At 33.8% G+C, this 23,010-nt stretch overlaps 1 protein-coding gene across 1 annotated transcript; it reads left to right on the forward strand.

Annotated features, from left to right (window-relative positions):
* The first annotated feature begins 537 nt into the window (after nucleotides 1–537).
* LOC133037139 (precursor of CEP5-like) lies at nucleotides 538–855 on the forward strand. The gene has a single exon (XM_061113976.1). The coding sequence runs from the start codon at nucleotides 538–540 to the stop codon at nucleotides 853–855; it is 318 nt and encodes a 105-aa protein (XP_060969959.1).
* Nucleotides 856–23,010: the final 22,155 nt, after the last annotated feature.

Here is a 23,010-nt window from a genome sequence, read left to right on the forward strand (position 1 = left end):
TATTATTATTATCACTAAACTAGTAGTCTAGTAGTAGTAGTACTAGTTCCAGTTAATTTGTGGGTTTTCTTTTTATTAATTAATTGGAAGTAGTGATGAAGGTATTAGATTAATTAATTTGGGTGGTTAGATTGAGTTGAAGAGAAACAAGCAGTTTCTGAACGTGGGCTGCACTATATATACACATAAAATATTATATTATATGCATGGGCCATGCGCAGATTATTGGTTGACTATTGTATTTAGTCAGATAAAAGAGAGAGAAAGAGAGAGAGAGAGAGTTCCAAAGGAGCAGGACTGGAGTGGGACCCTTAATTGATGCTATAAATACCCTTCAAATGGAACTAAGCAACTCCACAACAAACCCTACTTTCCTATCTAATTAAGTTGCTATCTTAGTTATTTTACATTGCCATTTGCCAAGCTCTCCCTCTCTCTATATATATATACACATAACAGCGGATCTTGATCTTGAGATTTTTACTCTTTTGCGCTCCCTAAAACAATATTATTATCTCAATATTACTTATAAATAATATGGGCAAATTGTTTAGCTGTAGTGTAGTACTAATTCTTTTCATTGTTGTATTGAGTCAAGGAATTCCATCTATATATGGAAGACCTTTGATAAATAACAACAACAGACCCCACAACAACAACAACAACAATAATGCAATTATTGCTAATAATAATAATGCAACTCCGGCTGCGCCGCCTAGTGAAGATGGACAGGCTGTGATCATCGGTGAATCTCAGCCGCCACCGCCACCGCCTCCAGCTGGCCACACCGCCAGCAACTTCAGGCCCACCGCTCCTGGCCATAGCCCCGGTGTCGGTCACGCCATTAAGAACTAGTTGGCGCATTTTATTATACACGATATATATATATACATATGTATATATATTGATTGTATTTGCATTTTAGTTTATTAATTCCTGTTCTTTTTAGCTTATATATGTTTCAGCTAATCATTGTTTCTAGAGTCTAGTACTATATATATATATGGAATGGAAAGACCTTTGATAAAATATTTTTTTATCAGCATATGTGTGTTCTAATATTAATACATTTTTGAGAAATGACCATTATTAATTATATATCTCCTGAAAAATCATTAATTAAGTACTACATTAATATATATTTTTGAAAAATTATCATTACGGAAAATATTATAAATTAATCTTAATGTACTATATATATTTTCTAATTTCATGGCAAAACTAATATTCTAACATATTGTTATTTCATTAATATTGGATTCTTCACATTTTAATTAAATAAATATATAATATAAAAAATTAGTAACTGAAGGCAGTGTGGTGCCAATAGCCATGCTCAAAAAGTATACATGCGCGATAAAATATTGAACACATATATGGAAATACGTACGTACTACATCTTTATATATGTAATTAGTCATCGTCTGAGATATAGAGAACCATCACAATTATATTTATACATATTAAATATTAATATATATATATATACGTAAGAATTAATCTTTCTGCCCGTCGTACTGTCTCATCATATTATCACGTGAGGAATTACGATAGTCAGATGATCCAGATGTGTTATTAGCTAACTAGCTACAGTTTGAATCATATAAAGCCAAAAGTTTGTGAAAGTTGAGAATATTAATATGATTATTATACATTTTTCCTTATAAAGAGGAGCTTTCAAGTTTGAATCCTCCTATTTCCCAATATCAAAAAAAAAAAGAAAAAATGAAAATATTAATGTGTGAGAAACTTTATAATGAGATTCATCTTAAAATTAAGTGGTAATAACTAAATTAGTTTATTTCTTATATGACTCAATTTTTTATATTTATTTAATTATGTGGAACAGTGTCCCACCATATAAGAGATATAATAAACCATGTATCTTACCATACACCACCATATATATATTTTACTTTCTTAATCACACTTACAAATTCTCACAACTATAATTAGAGGCATAACTACAAAATATATATTATATATATATATATGGAAAACTACTTCTTGTAATAAAACACAAAAAATGTAAAGGTATATACCAACTTTCTTGAAAAGGTTCATCAAAGAATATTTGACAAAGAAATAAAATTTCATTTTTAACATACAAAGCATAACTACATGTCAAAGACAGCGGTAAATAAATTTGAAGCCAAAAACAAGCACACTCTACTTAACCTTTTTATTTCCTAAGTAGACTTAATATAAGTGAAAAAGTATATTTACTTAATATATAATTAATAATAATTAGCATATCATTTAGTTTAATAATATAATTAGTACGTACGTACCTTCTCTCATATTTCGGCAGAAACACTAACCGGCCTTTACCAACCGCACTTTCTTTCGGTTAGTAATTCGTACATAATATTATAGAGCTCGCTCTTAGTCACCACTCTTCAAATGTAACACGCATGATAATTCATTTTAATTTTTGTCACTAATATGATTTTAATAAATTAATTCCAAAGAAGATTAATATGTTCAATGGGTTCCGAAAAATATTCCTGAATGATATGATAGATCAGCATTTTTATAACAATGCCATGATTCATTAAGTGGTCTTTTGAATCGTATGAACAAAAAAACAGGCAAAAAAGAAAAAAAAAAGAGAGAAAAATATTCATATGTCAAAGCATGTTATGTTATATTATTTTATATAATATAATATGTAGATTAAATAATTAAGTGTGACAAAGTATTAATTTTGTCAAATTGTAACATACATTATGGAGTTACAAAATTTGTGTAGAATGATCTCAAAATAGGAGTTGCAAATCCTTTAAATTGATGATCACTTGAATATGTAACTCTCATCTCTTTTTTCACTCTTAAATTAGTAAAAGATGTTACTAATTGTTTATGAATGTGAATGAATGATAGTTATTGAAAATATTGTTGTTGGAGACTTGATTTATTCATTTATAAGGTGTATAAATGGTTCAAAATCAAGTGGGAATGATTTGGAATACTTTGGAAAAGAATTGGCCAAAGCTGAAAAAAATAGTAACTAGTAACTAGTTACTGTTTTTTTCAGCATATTATTGCCCACGTTTTTGAAAGTTTGAGAGCCTTTGTAACAGCCCAAAACTCCTCCAAATCACCCAATTAATAACATAAATGCCTAATTTATGATTGGTAACATCCAAGGGCTTTATGGTGATCATTCATGTTCATATGAGAGTGAAAACTCTATAAATAGAGGCCATATTGTTCACTTGCATAAGAAGTGGTTGAAACCATTTGTTGTGGTTAGAACCTTGTGAGGATATGCTCATCCTTAGACACTAGGCTGAGCATATGAGGCTTGATAAATCCTTAAGAGCATTTCTAGAATTTTCCTAAGTGTCCATATGAGGGAGGAAATGACTTTTAGGACAAAGGTCCTTGAGCCTTGGTCAAGCTTTTTGTGTGTTATCCTTCTTCTTCTCTAGATTTCTTGTAATCTTGATGAAATACTTTTATTTGTATTTTGAGTATTTTGATTGTAATCCTCCTATTCTCTCTTGTAATGAGAATTTTTCCAACAATCTAAAAGTCATTTACGTGGCATATTCTTTTTTCTAAAAGACATGCCATGGAGGTCAAACAATCAAAGAAAATTATCCATGAGGGAGAGCATCAATCAAGATCATGAGAAGAAAAATAATGTGGTAAGAGATTCAAGCCATCCATGTCACGACCCGAGCCCTAGGCTGTGGCAGATGTGTAATATCCATAACTTGGGTGGTCAAAGGTCACACTTTGACCCTTGTAGGAAAATAAAGCTTATAAATGATCCTTTTATTTATTTTACAAAATACTAATTTAAAAGAATGGATTAACTCCTATATTAATAAAAATATATTAGTAATAAAAATCAGGACCACTCATCATTATAAGAGAACAGTAATATCCCCACAGTTATGTAATCACCAAATAGATAGATTTAATAAGTCAATAAAATACCAAAATAATACCTAGCATCCATCATTTCTCATTTCTAACTAGTACATAGCTAATTTAAGTCATCCAGACCATCCATTGGTTCTTAAATACAAAATCAGTCTCATTAGAAGGTGAAAGAGTAAAATATGACTAAACTAATAACGACATTCCTTTCCCAACAGTACCATCCTCATCCACTAGCATCAAACTGAGTTCCTGGAATGGGAGAAAATAGGGGGTGAGCTTATAAAGCCCAGTAGGAAAACAACTAATATCAAAGGACCCTTGGTTTAATAAAATTCCTGCATGGTTAGCTTTATAAAAATAAAATGTCTCATCAACATTATGAATATGTACAAATAAAATAGAGAGACCACAAATAATCACAAATCAAACGTCAAATGCATATCACACCGTCCACTAGACCCCTAGCTCTCAATACCAAATCATAGAAAACGACATCCAAAACCGGGTAGTCGAATCTGATACCCACCATAAATAACGGGGCTCAGATTTAATTCACTCCTGTACAGATTCTAGGTCTTTCACCTACAGGTGAGTGCACACCTGATCTACCTATGATGACACAGAGACTAGGTCGTGAAACAACAATATGCATCGAACATGATCAACATGGCTGTAATATCCAGTTTATATACATATATTGGTATTTGGTATATTAAGTGTGATACAATTAAATTATTATTATTATTATTATTATTATTTTTATTATTATTATTATTATTATTATTATTATTATTATTATTATTATTATTATTATTATTATTGTTGTTGTTGTTGTTGTTGTTGTGCGTGTGTGATTAGAAAAAAATGATATATATATATTAAATAGTGAGATAAATAAATAGTGAAGCATTAGATTAGTTAGTTAGTTTAAAATTTAAAATTTAAATTTAAATCAGCATAATTTTATCTGATTAGTTAGATATTTATTTTTAAATTTAAACCTATTATACGATATGTTATATACGTATATACTCTATAACCCTAGCAGCCAGATAGTATCGTATTCCCTTATTCTCACCATCTCTCAATTTCCTTTTTTTTTTATTCTCTCTATTGAACCAAATCAATTGTTTTAATCTTAAGAGCTTCGGGGTTAGCAATCAACCGATCATCGTTCCGTGTCTTCGAAATCTTCAGGTAAAATTCGTACTTGTTTTTATTTTCGTTTTCAGAGAAATAGGCTTTCATAAAACTATCATATCTCTCTCCCCATAGGTCCGTTTTCAGTGATCTAGGTACCGTTTTAAAGATAATTTAATGATATATATTTTTTATGAAGAAACTCTTTCCTAATTCTGAGTATTTCGATGTCAAAAATTCATGTTTTACACTGACTTTCGAATTACAGTTTTTTTTTAAATTTCTTTTCGATATTGCCTTAGTAAAAGTGTCATATCTCTCTCGATATCTATTATTTTCAAGCGATTCCTGTACTGTTAGAAAGATAATTCAATAATCCATATTTTATTTGAAGAAACCTTTCCCTAGTTCGGAGTTCTTACCAGTCAAAAGTTAGGATCTTTACTCGGTTATGGTATTTCGTTTTAAGTTTCGTTTCAGAAAAAGTGTCTTCAGTAAAAATTTAATATCTCTCTCAATTTTGATCCATTTTAAAAGATCTTTATCTCGTTTTAAAGCTTAGAAAAATAGCTACATTTTTTATGAAGAAAGTTTTGTCTAAATCGGGGTGTAACTATTTTTAAAACTTTTATTTTTAGGCTGTATTCAGAAATCGGCATGATCCAGGATTTTAAAGAAACTGTTTTGAGAAAACATGCATAACTCCTAGGTTATAGCTCCGATTTTGGTGATCTTTATACCGTTAGAAAGGTCTTTCAATTAACTAAAAACTTTGTGAACAGTAGAACCTCTAATTCAAACGTTTTATAAGTCAAATTCTAGGCTAAACTTGCTGTACAGTAAGAATAATAAATATATTGAGTTTATCGGTGGACTAAGGGTTTCACTAATTGTTATAGGGCCTAGAAGGTATCGTAGGAGTTAATTACAGCGGAGTTGAGGTAAGGAAAAATAATTATACTTTATACTTACTTTTTATATGGTTTGAGTACCTAGTATGACTGCTTGAATAAATTGTATTGAAACTGTGGAATGTGATAGTTTCGGTGAAATATTAGTGTTTTGTCGATGGATTGTATATGGCTATTTAATCATGTTCCAGGTACTTGAAAGTGGTTGGAAACCACACATGTATGGTGATGTGGTAAGTGAGGCAGTGTACGTAAGGGTGCACTGGTTATTGGTACTGCGTTCTGGTTAAGAACGTAAGACACTCCAGATTTGTATGGAAGCTGGAGTGTGATTGTGAGTGTGAGTGTGTGGTATTTCAGTATTTGTGTGGCTGCCTCTATTTATACTTGTGATTAGGTTGTTGTATGTTTGATGTATATGTTTGTGCTATGATGTGTGAATGCTGGTACATAGTATTTTGTTTTCCTTACTGGGCTTTGCAGCTCACCCCTTATTTACCCCCTATGTGCAGATAAGTAAGCCTGTAAGCTTTCGGTGACAAGTTGAGTCTGGGCAGCATGGGGTGTATCTCGTGTGATCATGTAACTGCTGTTAACTCAAACTTTTATATCTCCTTGTTTTGATGATTAACAAATATTTGATTATTATTTGTTATTAATGATTTGTTGATTTTGTAGCAAAATTAAAAGAGAAAATAAATAAATTGGTATTTTTACCAAACTTTTTAAAGCAACCCTAAATGGATTCAACAAGCATATCAAGAGCAAAAGATTCATCAAGAGATCAACAACTCAAGACCCTATTCAAAAGAGGTCTTCAAAAGGCCAAAGTCAAAAGTCAACCCGAAAGTCAAAGTCAAAGTCAAAGTCAAGAGTCAACTCTCGAGAAAAGTCATTATGGGATCCAAAACATGCAAATCAAGCTAGGAGGCTCATATACATCAAGACTACTCAAAATCAAATGGTATAAATTTACTTTAGTCTTGTTAAAGTGATTTGCATAGCACACAAAGTTTTATAAATTTAAATTTTGGCCCATTCACTAACTTGTGCAACAAGTTTTCTCACATGATAGTCCAAAAATTTTTTTGAGTGAATTTCTAAATCACATTTTGTTTAACTAAGAGAACAAAATTGGAATTTTTGAAATCGGATAATCGAGTAAAGAGTTATGCACGTTTTAGTGCCAAAAAATGCAAGTTTTGAACACACTGATTTTCGGCCTACCTATTTAAAATAGGTAGTCCGTTTTTCGATGAAAGGTAGTCCGTTTTAAAATAGGTAGTCCGTTTTTCCCAGGATTCTTTTTGAAAAATGTGCTAACGGCTATAAACGGCATTAGTTTTTGTTCCTACTGCTATATAAACTTGCTTTTCACTCAAAAAATGATGTTGGTTGAGCATTTATTACATATATCTAACCTATCTAAGTGAGATTAAGGAGCTTCTAAGTTTGAAATCCAAACCAACACATTTCACACACTTTGAGCCAAAATTTGATTTTATTCATCTTAAGTGTGCTTGCTTTTCACTCTAGGTTTCCATTGTATCATCATATTTCTAGAGTGATTTTAGCTTGTATATCAAACACATTTCCATATTGTGATTGAGGTGAGGTTGGCACCGGTTTTGTAAACAACCTGGAAATAGTGAGATTGGCACTTTAACAATCTGAGAAAGAGGTTAATAGTCCTCGGGGGTGCGAAACTATTGTAAGAGGTTTGGAAATACCTTGGTGAAAATTTCCCGGTTGTAAGGGTTAGTCAAGCCCGTTAACTTGGCTCGATATTGGAACTCAAAGCTAGGTCCATAGCTTTGAAGACCAAGGACGTAGGTGGCATAGTTCTACCGAACCTTGTAAAAATCGAGAGTTTGCATTTTCTAATCCTTAAACTCTTTACTTTACAAGTTTAATTATTTGTCTTGATATATTACTTGCCATACTACTTGCTTTTACTTGATTAATTGACTAATTGCATAATTTTGTGTTAAAAGTTTTAATTTTCCGAAATTAGTTTAAATTTCCAATTCACCCCCCCTCTTGGAAACATATCTTGGGCTAACAATTGGTATCAGAGCAAGGGCTCAAATTATTTGATTAGATTTCACAATCTAGAGCATGGCGTTTCCAAGTAATTCACAAAATAACATGTTAGAAGGTTTTAGCACAAATAGAGCACCATACTTCAATGGAGTAGATTTTCCTTATTGGAAAATTAGAATGGAAACTTACCTTCAATCTATTGACTATGATTTGTGGCATATTGTGTCTAGTGGTCCTTATGTTGCTAAACATGTCATAAATGGTGTTGAAGTAATTAAGACTTATGAAGCATATGATGAAAATGATAAGAAAATGCTTTCTAAAAATGCTAAAGCTAAATATGCTCTTATATGTGGGTTGGATAGAGATATTTTTAAAAATATTGAACAAGCCTCTACCGCTTATGATATGTGGAAAATGCTTGAAGTTACTCATCAAGGAACTAGTGCTATGAAGGAAACTAAAATTCAAATTTATTCCACTCAATATGAGAACTTTAAGATGAAATCGGATGAAACCATTGCTAATATGTATACTCGCTTCACTACAATTACTAATGGTTTGAACTCTCTTGGCAAGGTACTTACTCAAAAGGATATGGTGACCAAGATTTTGAGAAGTCTCACCAAGGCTTATCAAGGAAAGGTGGTTGCCATTCAAGAAGCCAAGGATCTCTCAACACTTCCCTTGGAAGAACTAATTGGCTCACTCATGAACCATGAAATTTTCATGAGTGCCCAAGAAGAAGAGGAAGTTGAGAAGAAAAAGAAGACTATTGCATTCAAGTCTTCCTCCTCCCATGCCATTAGTGAAGAAGATGAGGAAAGCTTATGTAGTGACATGGAGGACTTGGCACTCTTCTCTAAGAAATACAAAAGTTCATGAAATTCAAAAAGAACTTTGGGAAGAAGCCACAAAGAGGGAGTGACTCAAAAGAAAGAAAAAGCAAAGATGATCCACCAATTTGCTTTGAGTGCAAGAAGCCCGGACATATGAAGATGGATTGTCCAATGAGAAAGAAGAACAAATACAAAGGAAGGGCAATGTTGGCGGATTGGCTCAATAGTGACGAAGAGGACTCCGAAGAAGAAGGAAAGAATGAAGTGGCAAACATGTGCATGATGGCACTTGATGATGGGGTAAGCATTTCTAACCAAAATGATTGTGATAGCGAAAATGATGATGATAACTTAGATATGTCATATGATGAGTTGTCTAATTCATTTAAGGAACTATTTGATGATTTTGGTAAATTGCTTGTTAAAAACCAAACCCTTAGAGAGAAGACCAACATGCTTTTAAAAGAAATTGAGATTTTGAAAATAAATGAAAAAGAACTTATAGCTAAATCTCAATGTGCTACATGTGCTTCACATAAGAAAGAAATTATTGATTTGAAAGCCCATGTGAGAAGTCTAAAAAATGACATATATACCTTCACTAGAGGTAAGGAAGGCTATGATCTCATGGTGGGAAACCAATCATGTGGTTTTTCAAAAAATGGTATTGGTTATGATCCTAGTAAGAAACAAAAATTTTTGAGAAACTTTTTTGTGAAATCATCTAGTCTACCTCACTTTACATGCACATATTGTAACCGAGATGGTCATACTATTTCCTATTGTCATGTAAAGAAATTTGCATATCTAGGCAAGACTAAATGGGTACCAAAGGGTTCTAGAACTAACATGAATGGACCCAAAGTTATATGGGTACCAAAAGCCAACAAATGAACTTGTTTTTGTAGGAATCAACAAGAAAGAGCCAAAGCTTATGGTTCTTGGATAGTGGATGTTCAAAGCATATGACCGGTGATCCATCAAGATTTTCAAGCTTTAAAAGCAAGGAAAGTGGCTTTGTCACTTTTGGAGACAATTCAAAAGGAAAAATCTTGGGCATTGGTGATATCGGTAACATATACTCTCCATGTATTAAAAATGTGCTTCTTGTTGATAATCTTAAACATAACTTGCTTAGTATTAGTCAATTATGTGATATAGGTTTTCGTGTTGTGTTTGAATCCTCAAAATGCTCCATTGAAAATGTTTCAACCAATGAAGTTATTTTCCTTGGAGTAAGGAAGGATAATGTGTATGTTATTGATGTTGATTCTTTTGATAGTAAAAATAAATGTTTAACCGTTATGAATGATAATTCTTGGTTGTGGCATAGAAGATTAGGACATGCTAGTATGGATTCTATTTCAAAATTGGTTAGAAAAGATCTTGTTATTGGTTTGCCATCTATTCCGTTTGTTAAAGATAAACTTTGTGATGCATGCCAATTTGGAAAACAAATTAAAACATCTTTTCATTCCAAGAAAGAAATTTCAACTACTAGACCTTTGCAATTGCTTCATATAGATTTATTTGGTCCTTCTAGAATTGCTAGTCTTGGTGGTAAATACTATGCATTTGTAATTGTTGATGATTTTTCAAGATTTACTTGGGTTATTTTCTTGACTCTTAAAAGTGATGTTTTGGAAAACTTTGTCAAATTTTGTAAAAATGTGCAAAATGAAAAGGGATATTCTATTACCTCCGTTAGGAGTGACCATGGTGGTGAGTTTGACAATGATGCCTTAGAATTGTTTTGTGATGATCATGGTTTTAACCATAACTTTTCGGCACCAAGAACTCCACAACAAAATGGAGTCGTCGAAAGGAAGAATAGAACAATTCAAGAAATGGCTAGGTCAATGCTAAATGAAATTTCATTACCAAAATATTTTTGGGCCGAGGCCGTCAATACTTCTTGTTATATTTTGAATCGTGTTTTCATTAGGCCCAACATGAATAAAACCCCTTATGAGCTTTGGAAAGGAAGAAAACCCAACATTGGCTATTTTAAAGTTTTTGGATGCAAATGTTACATTTTAAACACCAAAGACAACCTTGGAAAATTTGATGCGAAATCCGATGTTGGAATTTTTATAGGGTATTCAACACATAGTAAAGCTTATAGAATTTATAACAAAAGAACTAATGTTGTTGAAGAATCTATTCATGTTGCTTTTGATGAGACTAACCCGCCTACAAGCAAAAATTTAGATGATGATGTTGTAGGTTTGGGAGATGAGGTTCAAAATCTCGAAATTGGAGAGACTTCCAATGCTCCTTCACAAACTCCCAAAGAGGAACCACCCGTGGAAAAGGTAAATGAAAGCCAAGGTATGAACTCTAACCTTCCACATGAGTGGAAATTCAAAAGTGCTCATCCTATAGACCAAATTCTAGGTGATCCTCACTACTACAAAAACATGTTTTTGCGTCGGTCAACGCTACTGTTCATAGCGTTGACCGACGTGAATAGTAACCCAACAATTGACCCGTCTCTTTAAAAATGACACTAAAAATATACTATTTGCGTCTTTTAATAAATGACGGTAAAAAGTAAACTGACGAGAATAAGCAAAAATTAAAAAAATTACTTTTCATTTTACGTCTGTTATTAACACTCGAGTATTGTGTTAGCGAGGTTTTAAAAATGACGCAAAAAACTATTAGTGAGAGATAAAAACTGTCGCAACAAAATGGAAAACCCCTAAAAGCTAATTAGATCTTCCTATTGTTCACTATGACCTAACCCTCATATCTTCAAACTTGCTCTGGCGAAACAGCGGCTCCTCCGTCCTCTTCGAAACCTGGCCTTTTGGTTCTCTTCGAAACCGCGCCCTTTTGTTCTCTTCGAAACCGCACCCATCTCATCCTCAAAAATCGGGATTGATTGTAGTTCTTTGTATCGTTGTGTGTCTGATATGGATGAATAGTTGGCTTTCTCCGCCTCACCTGAACCCGACTGGAAACTCTAACTCCATCGTCTTATCTAGCTTACGGCGACAGGTTCAGGCTCTTCCCCTCTCTCCTCCTCTCAGATATCTGCATTCATTTTGGTAAATACCTTTTTCCTTAGTGTTTCATTCTCGCCTTCTATTTAGGTTTGGTATTTTTCTTAATAATATTTTGTTTGGTTGGAGAGAAAAAATCGCAGGAACGGTGGGAAAAGAGTTAGAGAAACCATTATTTTTATTTGAATTATTTCCTTCATCTCGAGCTGGATAGATAGCTGTTACGAGCGGTATAGAGGCTTCCAAACCAGTGTGTTTCGAATTCGGTATGTTTTACTCTTAAAACAAAATAATTCTACAGTGTGGCCATTTTATTTTTAATTACTCATTTAGTTATTTTTTAGAGAACTTGACAGTGGATGATGTGAGTATTTCGCTACAAACAAACAAATATCTGTAAATATTTTAATTTTGTAAGTTCTATTGTTTGATTGTGTGAAATTTAGTATTGGAGTTTTTGCTTTTAGATTTTATTTTTTTGGGTGCTGCAATTGCTTTCTACGAGCTTAGATGCTCAGATTAATGGAGTATACGCATTTGGCTAAAATGTTATTTTTCGGAAAACTCCTTAGCTACCGATCTTCAGATTTCTTAATTTTTGAAGTTGATCTTAGAAATCTAGTAAAATAAAATATTAGTTCGTTCTATGCTTGATTTTCTAATTTTTTTTCATTCTATGAGCATTGAGAGCTCATAAATTCAGGCATTCTTTGTTTTGTATTTATGATTTTTAGTGTATATTAAACAACGTTGTTGTGTGTTTACTTTTTTTTTTAATACAGATCTCAAAGTTTCTCAAAGAGCATTGTTTTTGGCCTGATTTTAAAGTAAGTCATCTGTCTTCTATCTTCGATTCAATGATTTCAATGTGATATATTTGAAATATGTATTGCTTGTAACACTACGTTATATTAGGAATTGAACTTTTAATGAGCTCATTGTACTTTTGAATGAGGGAATTGGTTTTGTACATATTTCATTATATTTGTTTTATGACTTGTGCATAAATTAATAAAATATGTTTACTACGAGAGAGGGTTTTGAGTAAAATGATTGTATTTTCATAATATATTTACTAGTTTTGATAGTTCATAAGCTTGGCTTGTAAAGCCAGTCCCAACATCCATGATAAGTTCCCAAAGATTGGAACATGATGACACACAACTTATCACTAGGCCATCTGCAACACCTTTTTTCATGTATTGAGCCAATCTTACATCAGCCACATTGTAATTGTACCTTAATTACACAATAGCAAATGGTGATAAGGTAAAACACAATAATTTTGAGGACTTGATTCTGAAATATTGACACTAAGTGAATTAAGATATTTATGAGCTGTTTATTTTTCTTGATCATATCCTAAAAAATCAAGGTGCTGGTTAATGTTTCAGCAAATGCTTTAGTGCAAAATGATGATTGTCCGCTTGATGTTACTAGACTAAATGGGCATACCGAAGTTGTTAGGACACTTGAGGCATACCTAAATTAGCAAGATTTGACATTATTATTAAGTAAATGATAGAATTAATTTTTAGTATAAAAATTATTTGGGCACTTGAATTTGATTCTTATTGGTACTAAAAGCTCAATTTGGCTCTATTTTAAGTGATATAGGATTCCTATTTCAAGTAATAGAAGTGACAGTAATTGATTTCATCTACTAATATATCTATAATTTTATTCTTTTAGGATTATACAGAAAAGCATGATAGAAGAATTTGCAAGAATTGCTCTATTATGTTGTATATATATAGTTTTTATAACTTTTATTACCACTAGTTCATATCATAGATCATAGATAGTAATTGAAGTGTACTCTTTTTGTTGTACAATGAAGTAATTATTATGTTGCCTATCTATAATTAGTTAATATTTTGCAAGTACATAATTTAATATTCTGTTGCAGTCATCTTCTTCCTCAATTCCATTGAAGAGGACAAGAGGGCTATCTTCAAGCAATGAAATCCAAGTCTCATCTTGCCTTGTGGATGGCTGCGATTCAGACCTTACCAAATGCTGGGACTGTCATAGACGCCACAAAGTTTGTGAAACTCACTCAAAGACTCCAAAGGTTACTATCGAAGGCTACGAGCAGCGTTTTTGCCAGCAGTGCAGCAGGTGTGTTTAGATCATTGTTGATAAGAATTTTATTATCTTGAATAAAATTAGACAAGTAGAGACCAGAAAAAATGAACGAGTTAGTTTTTTTTTTAGTGATTGTACTGTACTCTTTGACTATTAACAACACTATTTTTTTTTATCTTTTTGTATCTAAAGTTGTGTCGCGTGTATGTATCTAAGTTTGAAATCTAATAAAAACTTTGTTATATTTTTTTTCTTCAGGTGGTGGATGTGCATCTTGTGGTTTATCCATGGACAAGAGAATCCTGTGGCTTTGGATTTGTCACAATGTCAAAACTTGAAGAGGCTGAGTGCTGTTTTAAGTATTTGGACCGTTTTGTACTTGTGGTATTCACTTGTTGTTTTAGCTAGGTAGGAATAATGTAGTATGATCAATAAATGTGTAGGTGTAGCCACTTGATATTTTAGCTAAGTAGGAATAATGAAATATCAGAATTATTCTCTCTTTTTTCGTATAAAGTTTTTTTTGTATTATGTATTTATTATTATATAAAATTATTTTAAAATTAAATAATGCAGGGAAAAAATTATATGAAAATTTGTAATTTTTCCTTTTCTACATTTATGCTTCACTTTATAACCGACGCAATAGGTAAAAAAAAAAGTATTTCAGCAATTTATGTGCCATTTTAGAACCGACGGTATAAGTTTTTAGTGACGGTTTAGAAATGCCATAAATAATTTTGTGTCATTTCTAAACCGACGTGGAAGATAAAAAAGAAGAGTGTATATTTAGCGTCGGTTTATAAATGTCAAAAATTGTTTTTTACGTCGTTTTGAAAATATCGCTAATAAAAAACTATTTGCGACTACGGTATATACGTCGGTTTTATAAACCGACGTAAATTCTTTAAGTGACACTTAAAAACCGACGTGAATTATACTTTTTGTAGTAGTGCCTTCTCAAGGTGTCACTACTAGAAACTCCCTTAGAAACTTGTGTAATTTCATTGCTTTTATTTCTCAAATTGAACCAAAGAATTTTAAAGAGGCCGAAGTTGATGAATTTTGGCTTCTAGCTATGCAAGAAGAAATAAATCAATTTATAAGAAATAATGTTTGGGAGTTAGTTCCAAGACCGTCACATCAATCGGTGATTGGAACAAAATGGGTCTATAGAAATAAGGTAGATGAGCATGGGGTCATTGTGCGTAACAAGGCTAGATTAGTGGCTCAAGGTTACAATCAAGAAGAAGGAATTGATTATGAGGAAACCTTTGCCCCGGTAGCAAGACTTGAATCCATTAGAATGTTGTTAGCTTTTGCATGCCACAAGAATTTTATCTTGTATCAAATGGATGTAAAAAGTGCATTCTTAAATGGGTACATTATGGAAGAGGTTTATGTCTCTCAACCACCCGGTTTTCAAAATCATAAATACCCTAACCATGTTTACAAATTGAAAAAGGCTTTATATGGTTTAAAGCAAGCTCCTAGAGCTTGGTATGAAAGATTAAGCACTTTTCTTATTTCAAATGGTTTTTCAATGGGTAAAGCGGATAATACACTTTTTATAAAAAGAAAATCCAAAGACATTATTATAGTACAAATTTATGTTGATGATATTATTTTTGGTGCTACTAATGATGCTCTTTGTGAAGAATTTTCTAAGTGTATGCATAGTGAGTTTGAGATGAGCATGATGGGAGAACTCAACTTTTTTCTTGGACTTCAAATCAAGCAACAAAAGGATGGCATATTCATAGGTCAAACTAAGTACATCAAGGATCTTCTTCAAAAGTTTGACTTGGCAAATGCAAAGTCCATGAATACACCCATGAGCACATCCATAAAGATGGACAAAGATGAAAGCGGTAAGAATGTGGACATCACCAAGTATCGAGGTATGATTGGCTCTTTATTATATTTAACCGCTAGTAGACCGGATATTTTGTTTAGTGTTGGTCTTTGTGCTAGGTACCAATCTTGTCCTAAAGAATCCCACTTAAGTGCCGTTAAAAGAATATTTAGATACTTGATAGGCACAATGAATCTAGGACTTTGGTACCCCAAGAACTCAAACTTTGAAATAGTTAGCTACTCGGATGCCGAGCTTTGCCGGTTGCAAGACGGATAGAAAAAGTACTAGTGGAACTTGTCACTTTTTAGGAAATTCCTTAGTGTCATGGTTTAGCAAGAAACAAAACTCGGTAGCTCTATCCACAACCGAAGCCGAATATATAGCCGCGGGTAGTTGTTGTGCACAAATACTTTGGATGAAACAAACTCTTAAGGATTTTGATATTGATTTTGAGTGTACACCCATAAAATGTGATAACACTAGTGCCATTAACCTCTCTAAGAATCCAATATTGCATTCTAGAGCCAAGCATATTGACATAAGGCACCACTTCCTTAGAGATCATATCCAAAGAGGTGATATTATGCTAGACTTTGTAAGCACCGAATTCCAATTAGCGGATATATTCACCAAGCCTCTTAGTGATGAGAGATTTAGTTTCATTAGAAGAGAGCTAGGAATGACCAACCTAAATGAAATATAAGGTTTGTTAGCTATATAAAAAAAAAAAAATTTCATGTCTCTTTACTCACTTATTTATGCATAATTGTTCCAAATATGATATTAATGAGATTTATATGCATAGATGTGAAAATTTATTGATACTTGACCTATATGAACTATCCTTGTTGAAAAACTTAAAATTATAGGTCAAAATGTAGATTTTTGGTGAACTTTGGACTTGTTTTTAAACAAGTGAACATGTGAATTTTTGCATATTTGATTTTCTTATGTGTCTATATGCTTGAATATGTGAAATAGAGTGTATTTAGTATGCCTATAGGTTTGCTTTGATTGAAATTTGCATGAAACAAATTTTTGGTACCTCACTTGTTGAATTTTTAGATTTTTAGGCCTAAAAGAGTGTTTTTCGCCAAACTTTCTCATTTTTCAACATTTTTCGATTCCGTAAGTTTGTACACCTCACATTTCACTTCATAAAACTGCTGGAAAAAGAATTTTTCAATTTCGTTGCATAAAACTCATTTTTGGTAAGGTTCTAGTTTTCTTGGCAATTTTCGAAAAGCTTACCGTAAATCGTCATTTTTCATCATTTTTTTGTTTTTCTTGTTTGAGCATTTTTATTTTATCATATTTCAGCTATTAGAAAAGATTTGAGGTCAAACGGATTTTTAAAACCCAAGTTAGGCCCCTTTTTGGCCCACTGTGCTGAGAAAACGGCAGGCCGTTTTTCCCAGTACCAGAGAAAACGGACTACCGTTTTCTACAGGAACCGTGGGCATGGGCCTTTTGGTCTTTCCAAACTCGGTTTTCTCTCCATAAAACCATTCCAAACCTTTTTCTAACCCCATTTCTGATTTCCTAACCCTATTTGACAGCCTCCTACCCTCTTCTATCAACATTTCTCTTACCAAAACCTAATCCCTCTTTTCTCTTTTCAAAATCCTACCTCTCTCCAAAATCAATTATCCTCCATGGCTTCATCATCAAGACAAGGAAAGAGGACAAAAACTTCCATGCAACAAGAAGAGCTAAGGAGCAAGGCTAGGCATGAACTCTTCTCCCATGGAAAATGGGCAAGAAAATTTCAAGAGGATTTCTCAAAGAGGGACATACTCATTGGTAAGAAATGTGATTTGGATGCCCTTAACTTTATTAATTTTAGCACTCTTTTTGAAGAAATGGGTTGGGAAACTTTGATAGGAATTAACACTTATATCTATCCTAGGCTAGTGAGGGCTTTCTTTGCTTGCATTGAAATTACTAGTGATCCTTATTGCATTAAGGGAACTCTTAAAGGAGTTAGATTTACTATCACCGTTGATTCCTTAAATGAACTCCTAAATGCCCCTAATGAAGGTCTTTTACTTGATCCTAGGCCTAAACTTAAGAATGATGCCTACTATAACCATGCCTCATTTACTAGTATAGTTTGTGTAGGAGAAGATATCCTTGACAAACCAAAACGCCATAACCTTACTCTTCAAGGAAAACTCATCCACTCCTTTATTTGCAACAATATAGTACCTAGGAAGGGCCATAAAGATAGCGTTAGTGCTCTTGACCAAATTCTCCTTTTCAATATCATTGTCGAGTATAAACTTAGGCTATCTTATAATTCGAACTATTAATGAAGTGTTTAAGCCTAGACAAAAAAAGGCCTTACCCTTTGGTGCCCTTCTTAGTTATCTATTTCCTCTTCTAGGCATTCCTACCAATGATGAAACCGAAGTGCTAGAATTTAAGGATTCCGATATTTTAGGGGAAATCACTATCAAGGGTATGTCCTACAAATTCGATACCGATGAAGAAAGATGGATTTACACCAAGCAAGATTCCCAAGCTCAAGGAGGGGGCCAAGCAATTCCTAGTGCTAGTGAAGAAGAAGAAGAAGAGGAAGATGAAGAAGAAGACAATCCTCAAGCGCCTCCCATGCCTCAATTCAATATTGAAGAGGCTTTTGCTCAACTTCACACATCTCTTGACACTCAATTTCAAACTTTAAGGAATGATATCAACACCATGAGGAGTGACATGGTCCAAGGATTTGAAAATGTTCAAGATGAGATGGCACAATGGAGGGCTTACATGGATCGTTTTGGCCCTCCACCAAACTAGTTTCTTGCATATTTTTTTTCTTGCATATTTGTTTTTTTTATTTTGTTTTTGGTTGTGTGCAAAGGCTTCATGCCTCTTGACTTTGTGTTATTTGGTCTTTTTTTTATGTTTTTTTTTTTGTGTGTTGCATGTTATTTTGGATGATATGACTTTGTTTTAATGCATGGGTAATGTTGCTTTGTTTTTATTTTTTTTCTATATTTTGTGAATTCCTTGCCACCCTTTTTGATGAATCAAAAGGGGGAGAAAATATCTATTGATTATTTTTTTTGGCATAACCTCAATTTTTTTTGTATCTAATCTTTTAATCATAAGTAAAAATTGAGGGGGAGTAATACATGCAAGGTAAAATTAAAAGGTATTTTTTTCTTGCACACATTAAGGGGGAGCTAATCCAATATACATTATTTAAATTTTTCTTTCCCTTTCAAAATAATCAAATATTTGATATCATCAAAAAGGGGGAGATTGTTAACTCAAACTTTTATATCTCCTTGTTTTGATGATTAACAAATATTTGATTATTATTTGTTATTAATGATTTGTTGATTTTGTAGCAAAATTAAAAGAGAAAATAAATAAATTGGTATTTTTACCAAACTTTTTAAAGCAACCCTAAATGGATTCAACAAGCATATCAAGAGCAAAAGATTCATCAAGAGATCAACAACTCAAGACCCTATTCAAAAGAGGTCTTCAAAAGGCCAAAGTCAAAAGTCAACCCGAAAGTCAAAGTCAAAGTCAAAGTCAAGAGTCAACTCTCGAGAAAAGTCAACATGGGATCAAAAACATGCAAATCAAGCTAGGAGGCTCATCTACATCAAGACTACTCAAAATCAAATGGTATAAATTTACTTTAGTCTTGTTAAAGTGATTTGCATAGCACACAAAGTTTTATAAATTTAAATTTTGGCCCATTCACTAACTTGTGCAACAAGTTTTCTCACATGATAGTCCAAAAAATTTTTTGAGTGAATTTCTAAATCACATTTTGTTTAACTAAGAGAACAAAATTGGAATTTTTGAAATCGGATAATCGAGTAAAGAGTTATGCACGTTTTAGTGCCAAAAAATGCAAGTTTTGAACCTGCCTGATTTTCGGCCTACCTATTTAAAATAGGTAGTCCGTTTTTCGCAGAAAGGTAGTCCGTTTTAAAATAGGTAGTCCGTTTTTCCCAGGATTCTTTTTGAAAAATGTGCTAACGGCTATAAACGGCTAGTTTTTGTTCCTACACTATATAAACTTGCTTTTCACTCAAAAAATGATGTTGGTTGAGCATTTATTACATATATCTAACCTATCTAAGTGAGATTAAGGAGCTTCTAAGTTTGAAATCCAAACCAACACATTTCACACACTTTGAGCCAAAATTTGATTTTATTCATCTTAAGTGTGCTTGCTTTTCACTCTAGGTTTCCATTGTATCATCATATTTCTAGAGTGATTTTAGCTTGTATATCAAACACATTTCCATATTGTGATTGAGGTGAGGTTGGCACCGGTTTCTTAAACAACCCGGAAATAGTGAGATTGGCACTTTAACAATCCGAGAAAGAGGTTAATAGTCCTCGGGGGTGCGAAACTATTGTAAGAGGTTTGGAAATACCTTGGTGAAAATTTCCCGGTTGTAAGGGTTAGTCAAGCCCGTTAACTTGGCTCGATATTGGAACTCAAAGCTAGGTCCATAGCTTTGAAGACCAAGGACGTAGGTGGCATAGTTCTACCGAACCTTGTAAAAATCGAGAGTTTGCATTTTCTAATCCTTAAACTCTTTACTTTACAAGTTTAATTATTTGTCTTGATATATTACTTGCCATACTACTTGCTTTTACTTGATTAATTGACTAATTGCATAATTTTGTGTTAAAAGTTTTAATTTTCCGAAATTAGTTTAAATTTCCAATTCACCCCCCCTCTTGGAAACATATCTTGGGCTAACAACTGCGTGTGGTCTTGGCCATCTTCCGCTGAAAGTTTTTTTTTAATTTATTAAACTTATCGAGGTTGTTGTCGTTTAAATTTTCTATTACTTTTCCCTAAGTGGTAATACTTTATTTTCAACTGGGTACCCATGTTTTGAAAAGTGTTTTTTTTTAAAAAAAATAAAGGCAACATTAGTATCTTAACGCCAGTTTATTTATGGCATCTTATTTTACGTAAGTAAGGGCGTTACAAAATGGTATCAGAGCCACAGTTACATTGATCTTAAATTCACGCGACATACACACCATCGCTGCAAAGGATCAACTTGTCATCTAGTATGTATGCTTTATATATGTTATGTCTTATATGTTAAATTTAGTTTAGTCTTTATCTTTTGATTTTCCTTTAGTTAGCTAGAAGTTTAGGGTATGGTTAATCGAAACAATTAACTGATTCTTCGAAGTTAGAATTTTAGTATAACTCAAACAATTTTCTTATTAGTGTAATTTTTTTTTTATGAGTGAAGATTATTTATTTATTTATTTATTTTACATGGTGAATTGTTGCTTGATGATTTACGTTTTTTTTTTAGTTTATATAATTTAGTGTATAGATATTTCCTTTTTGAGCGAGATACATCTTTGGTTATTTTTCTTATCGATACCATCTCCTTTCTTTTGAAGAACAAGTTAAGGGATTTGATGGAAAACGGTGAACCCAGAAGATCAACCCGCTTGAATGAAAGAGCGGCTGTAAGAGACCGAGCTAGAGGTCGAGGGCGAGGATGTGCTCGCGGTCGAGGCAGGGGAAACCAGCATGTCCCTGCCGAGGCAGTGATCCAGGAGAATCAAAATGCCCCTGTAAATGGACAACAACCAGGTCAAGGTGGGGGTAACCACGAAGTCCCAGCTGGGGTAGTTGGTCAAGGACACCAAAACGCCCCTGTAGGGGTGCCACCACAACAAGAAGATTTGGCGCAAGAAGTTGCTCGTCTCAAGGAAGAAATTAGGAAGCGAGATGAAGAGGCTCACAACCGTCAGGAACAATCCAATCAAGGACAACATCAATTTTTGCCGGTGCAATACATGCCTGTGCCGGAGGGTCGATGGGAACCAATATATGAAAGGTTCCGCAAGCAACACCCACCAAATTTTGAAGGGGGCTCAGATCCAATGGAAGCTGAGGAATGGTTAAGAACAGTGGAAGGTATTGTTGAGTACATGCGGCTCGGTAACGGAGATAGTGTAGCTTGTGCTGCTAGTTTATTGAAAAAGGATGCACGCATCTGGTGGGATGTTATTAAACAAACACGGGATGTGGCCGCAATGACCTGGGCTGACTTTGTACAAGTTTTTAACAAAAAATACTACAGTGAAGCAATACGCTCAGCTAGAGTTAATGAGTTCACGAACCTGAGGCAGGGTAAGTCTACAGTTACAGAGTATGCTCGCCAATTTGACAGATTAGCAAAGTTTGCCACAGATCTGGTTCCTACTGAGTTTTTGAGGATTCATCGTTTTACTGAAGGGCTCGACTCCCGAATAAGTCGGGACATAGCGATGTCAGGAGTAAGGGCAACCACGTATGCTGAGGTACTGGAAAAAGCCCTAGAAGCTGAGTTGTGTGAAAGTCGTATACAGAAAGACAATACAGCAAGGTGGGAGGCCAGAAAGGCCAGTAATGGAGGTGGTGATAACAAAAGGAAAGCGCAAGTAACCAACACAACGAAGCCGACAAGAGAAACAAGATAGGGTCCAATAACTACAAAGGGAAGAAGCCATATGTGGAGTACCCGCTATGCCCAACATGTGGTCGTAAGCATCCGGGAGAATGTCGACTGAAAGGCAAGACTTGTTACAAGTGTGGGCAACCAGGCCACTATAAGAAGGACTGTCCACAAAAAGGTGATCAACTCAAGGATGACAAACTTGTCCCAGCTCGAGTATTTGCACTAACCAGAGGGGAGGCTGAGACTAGTAACACTGTGGTTGCAGGTCAGATTTCTATCTCTGGAAAACTATGTACTGTTTTATTTGATTCTGGAGCTACGCACTCATTTATTGCTTTAAAGATGATAGATAAGTTAGAACTACCGTATGTAAACTTTAGTTATAAGTTCATGACGGAGTTGCCCTCGGGCGAGGTTATGATATCATCTAGAGGAGTGCGGGATGCGCCAATAAGGATTGCAGACAAGGAACTTAGTGGAGATCTGATAGAGCTGGAGATGAGGGATTACGATCTTATCTTGGGTATGGATTGGCTATCACGACATGGAGCAACAATAGACTGCCGAAAGAGGACAGTGACTTTCACCCCTGAATCTGGAGAGGCATTCATATTTGAAGGAATCAAAGTCAAGTCAAGCTTACCGCTAGTTACAGCCCTGAAGGCACAAAAGATGATACGTGCGGGATGTCAAGCATACTTGGCCAGCATAGTAGACAAGTCCAGAGAAATCACCCTCAAGCCAGAGAATGTCCACATAGTATGTGAATTCCAAGAA

This window comes from Cannabis sativa, chromosome 4 (assembly GCF_029168945.1).
Source record: "Cannabis sativa cultivar Pink pepper isolate KNU-18-1 chromosome 4, ASM2916894v1, whole genome shotgun sequence".
NCBI lineage: Eukaryota > Viridiplantae > Streptophyta > Magnoliopsida > Rosales > Cannabaceae > Cannabis > Cannabis sativa.

Coding starts and splice junctions, on each gene's coding strand:
- LOC133037139 (XM_061113976.1), top strand. CDS start 538: ATGGGCAAATTGTTTAGCTGTAGTGTAGTACTAATTCTTTTCATTGTT.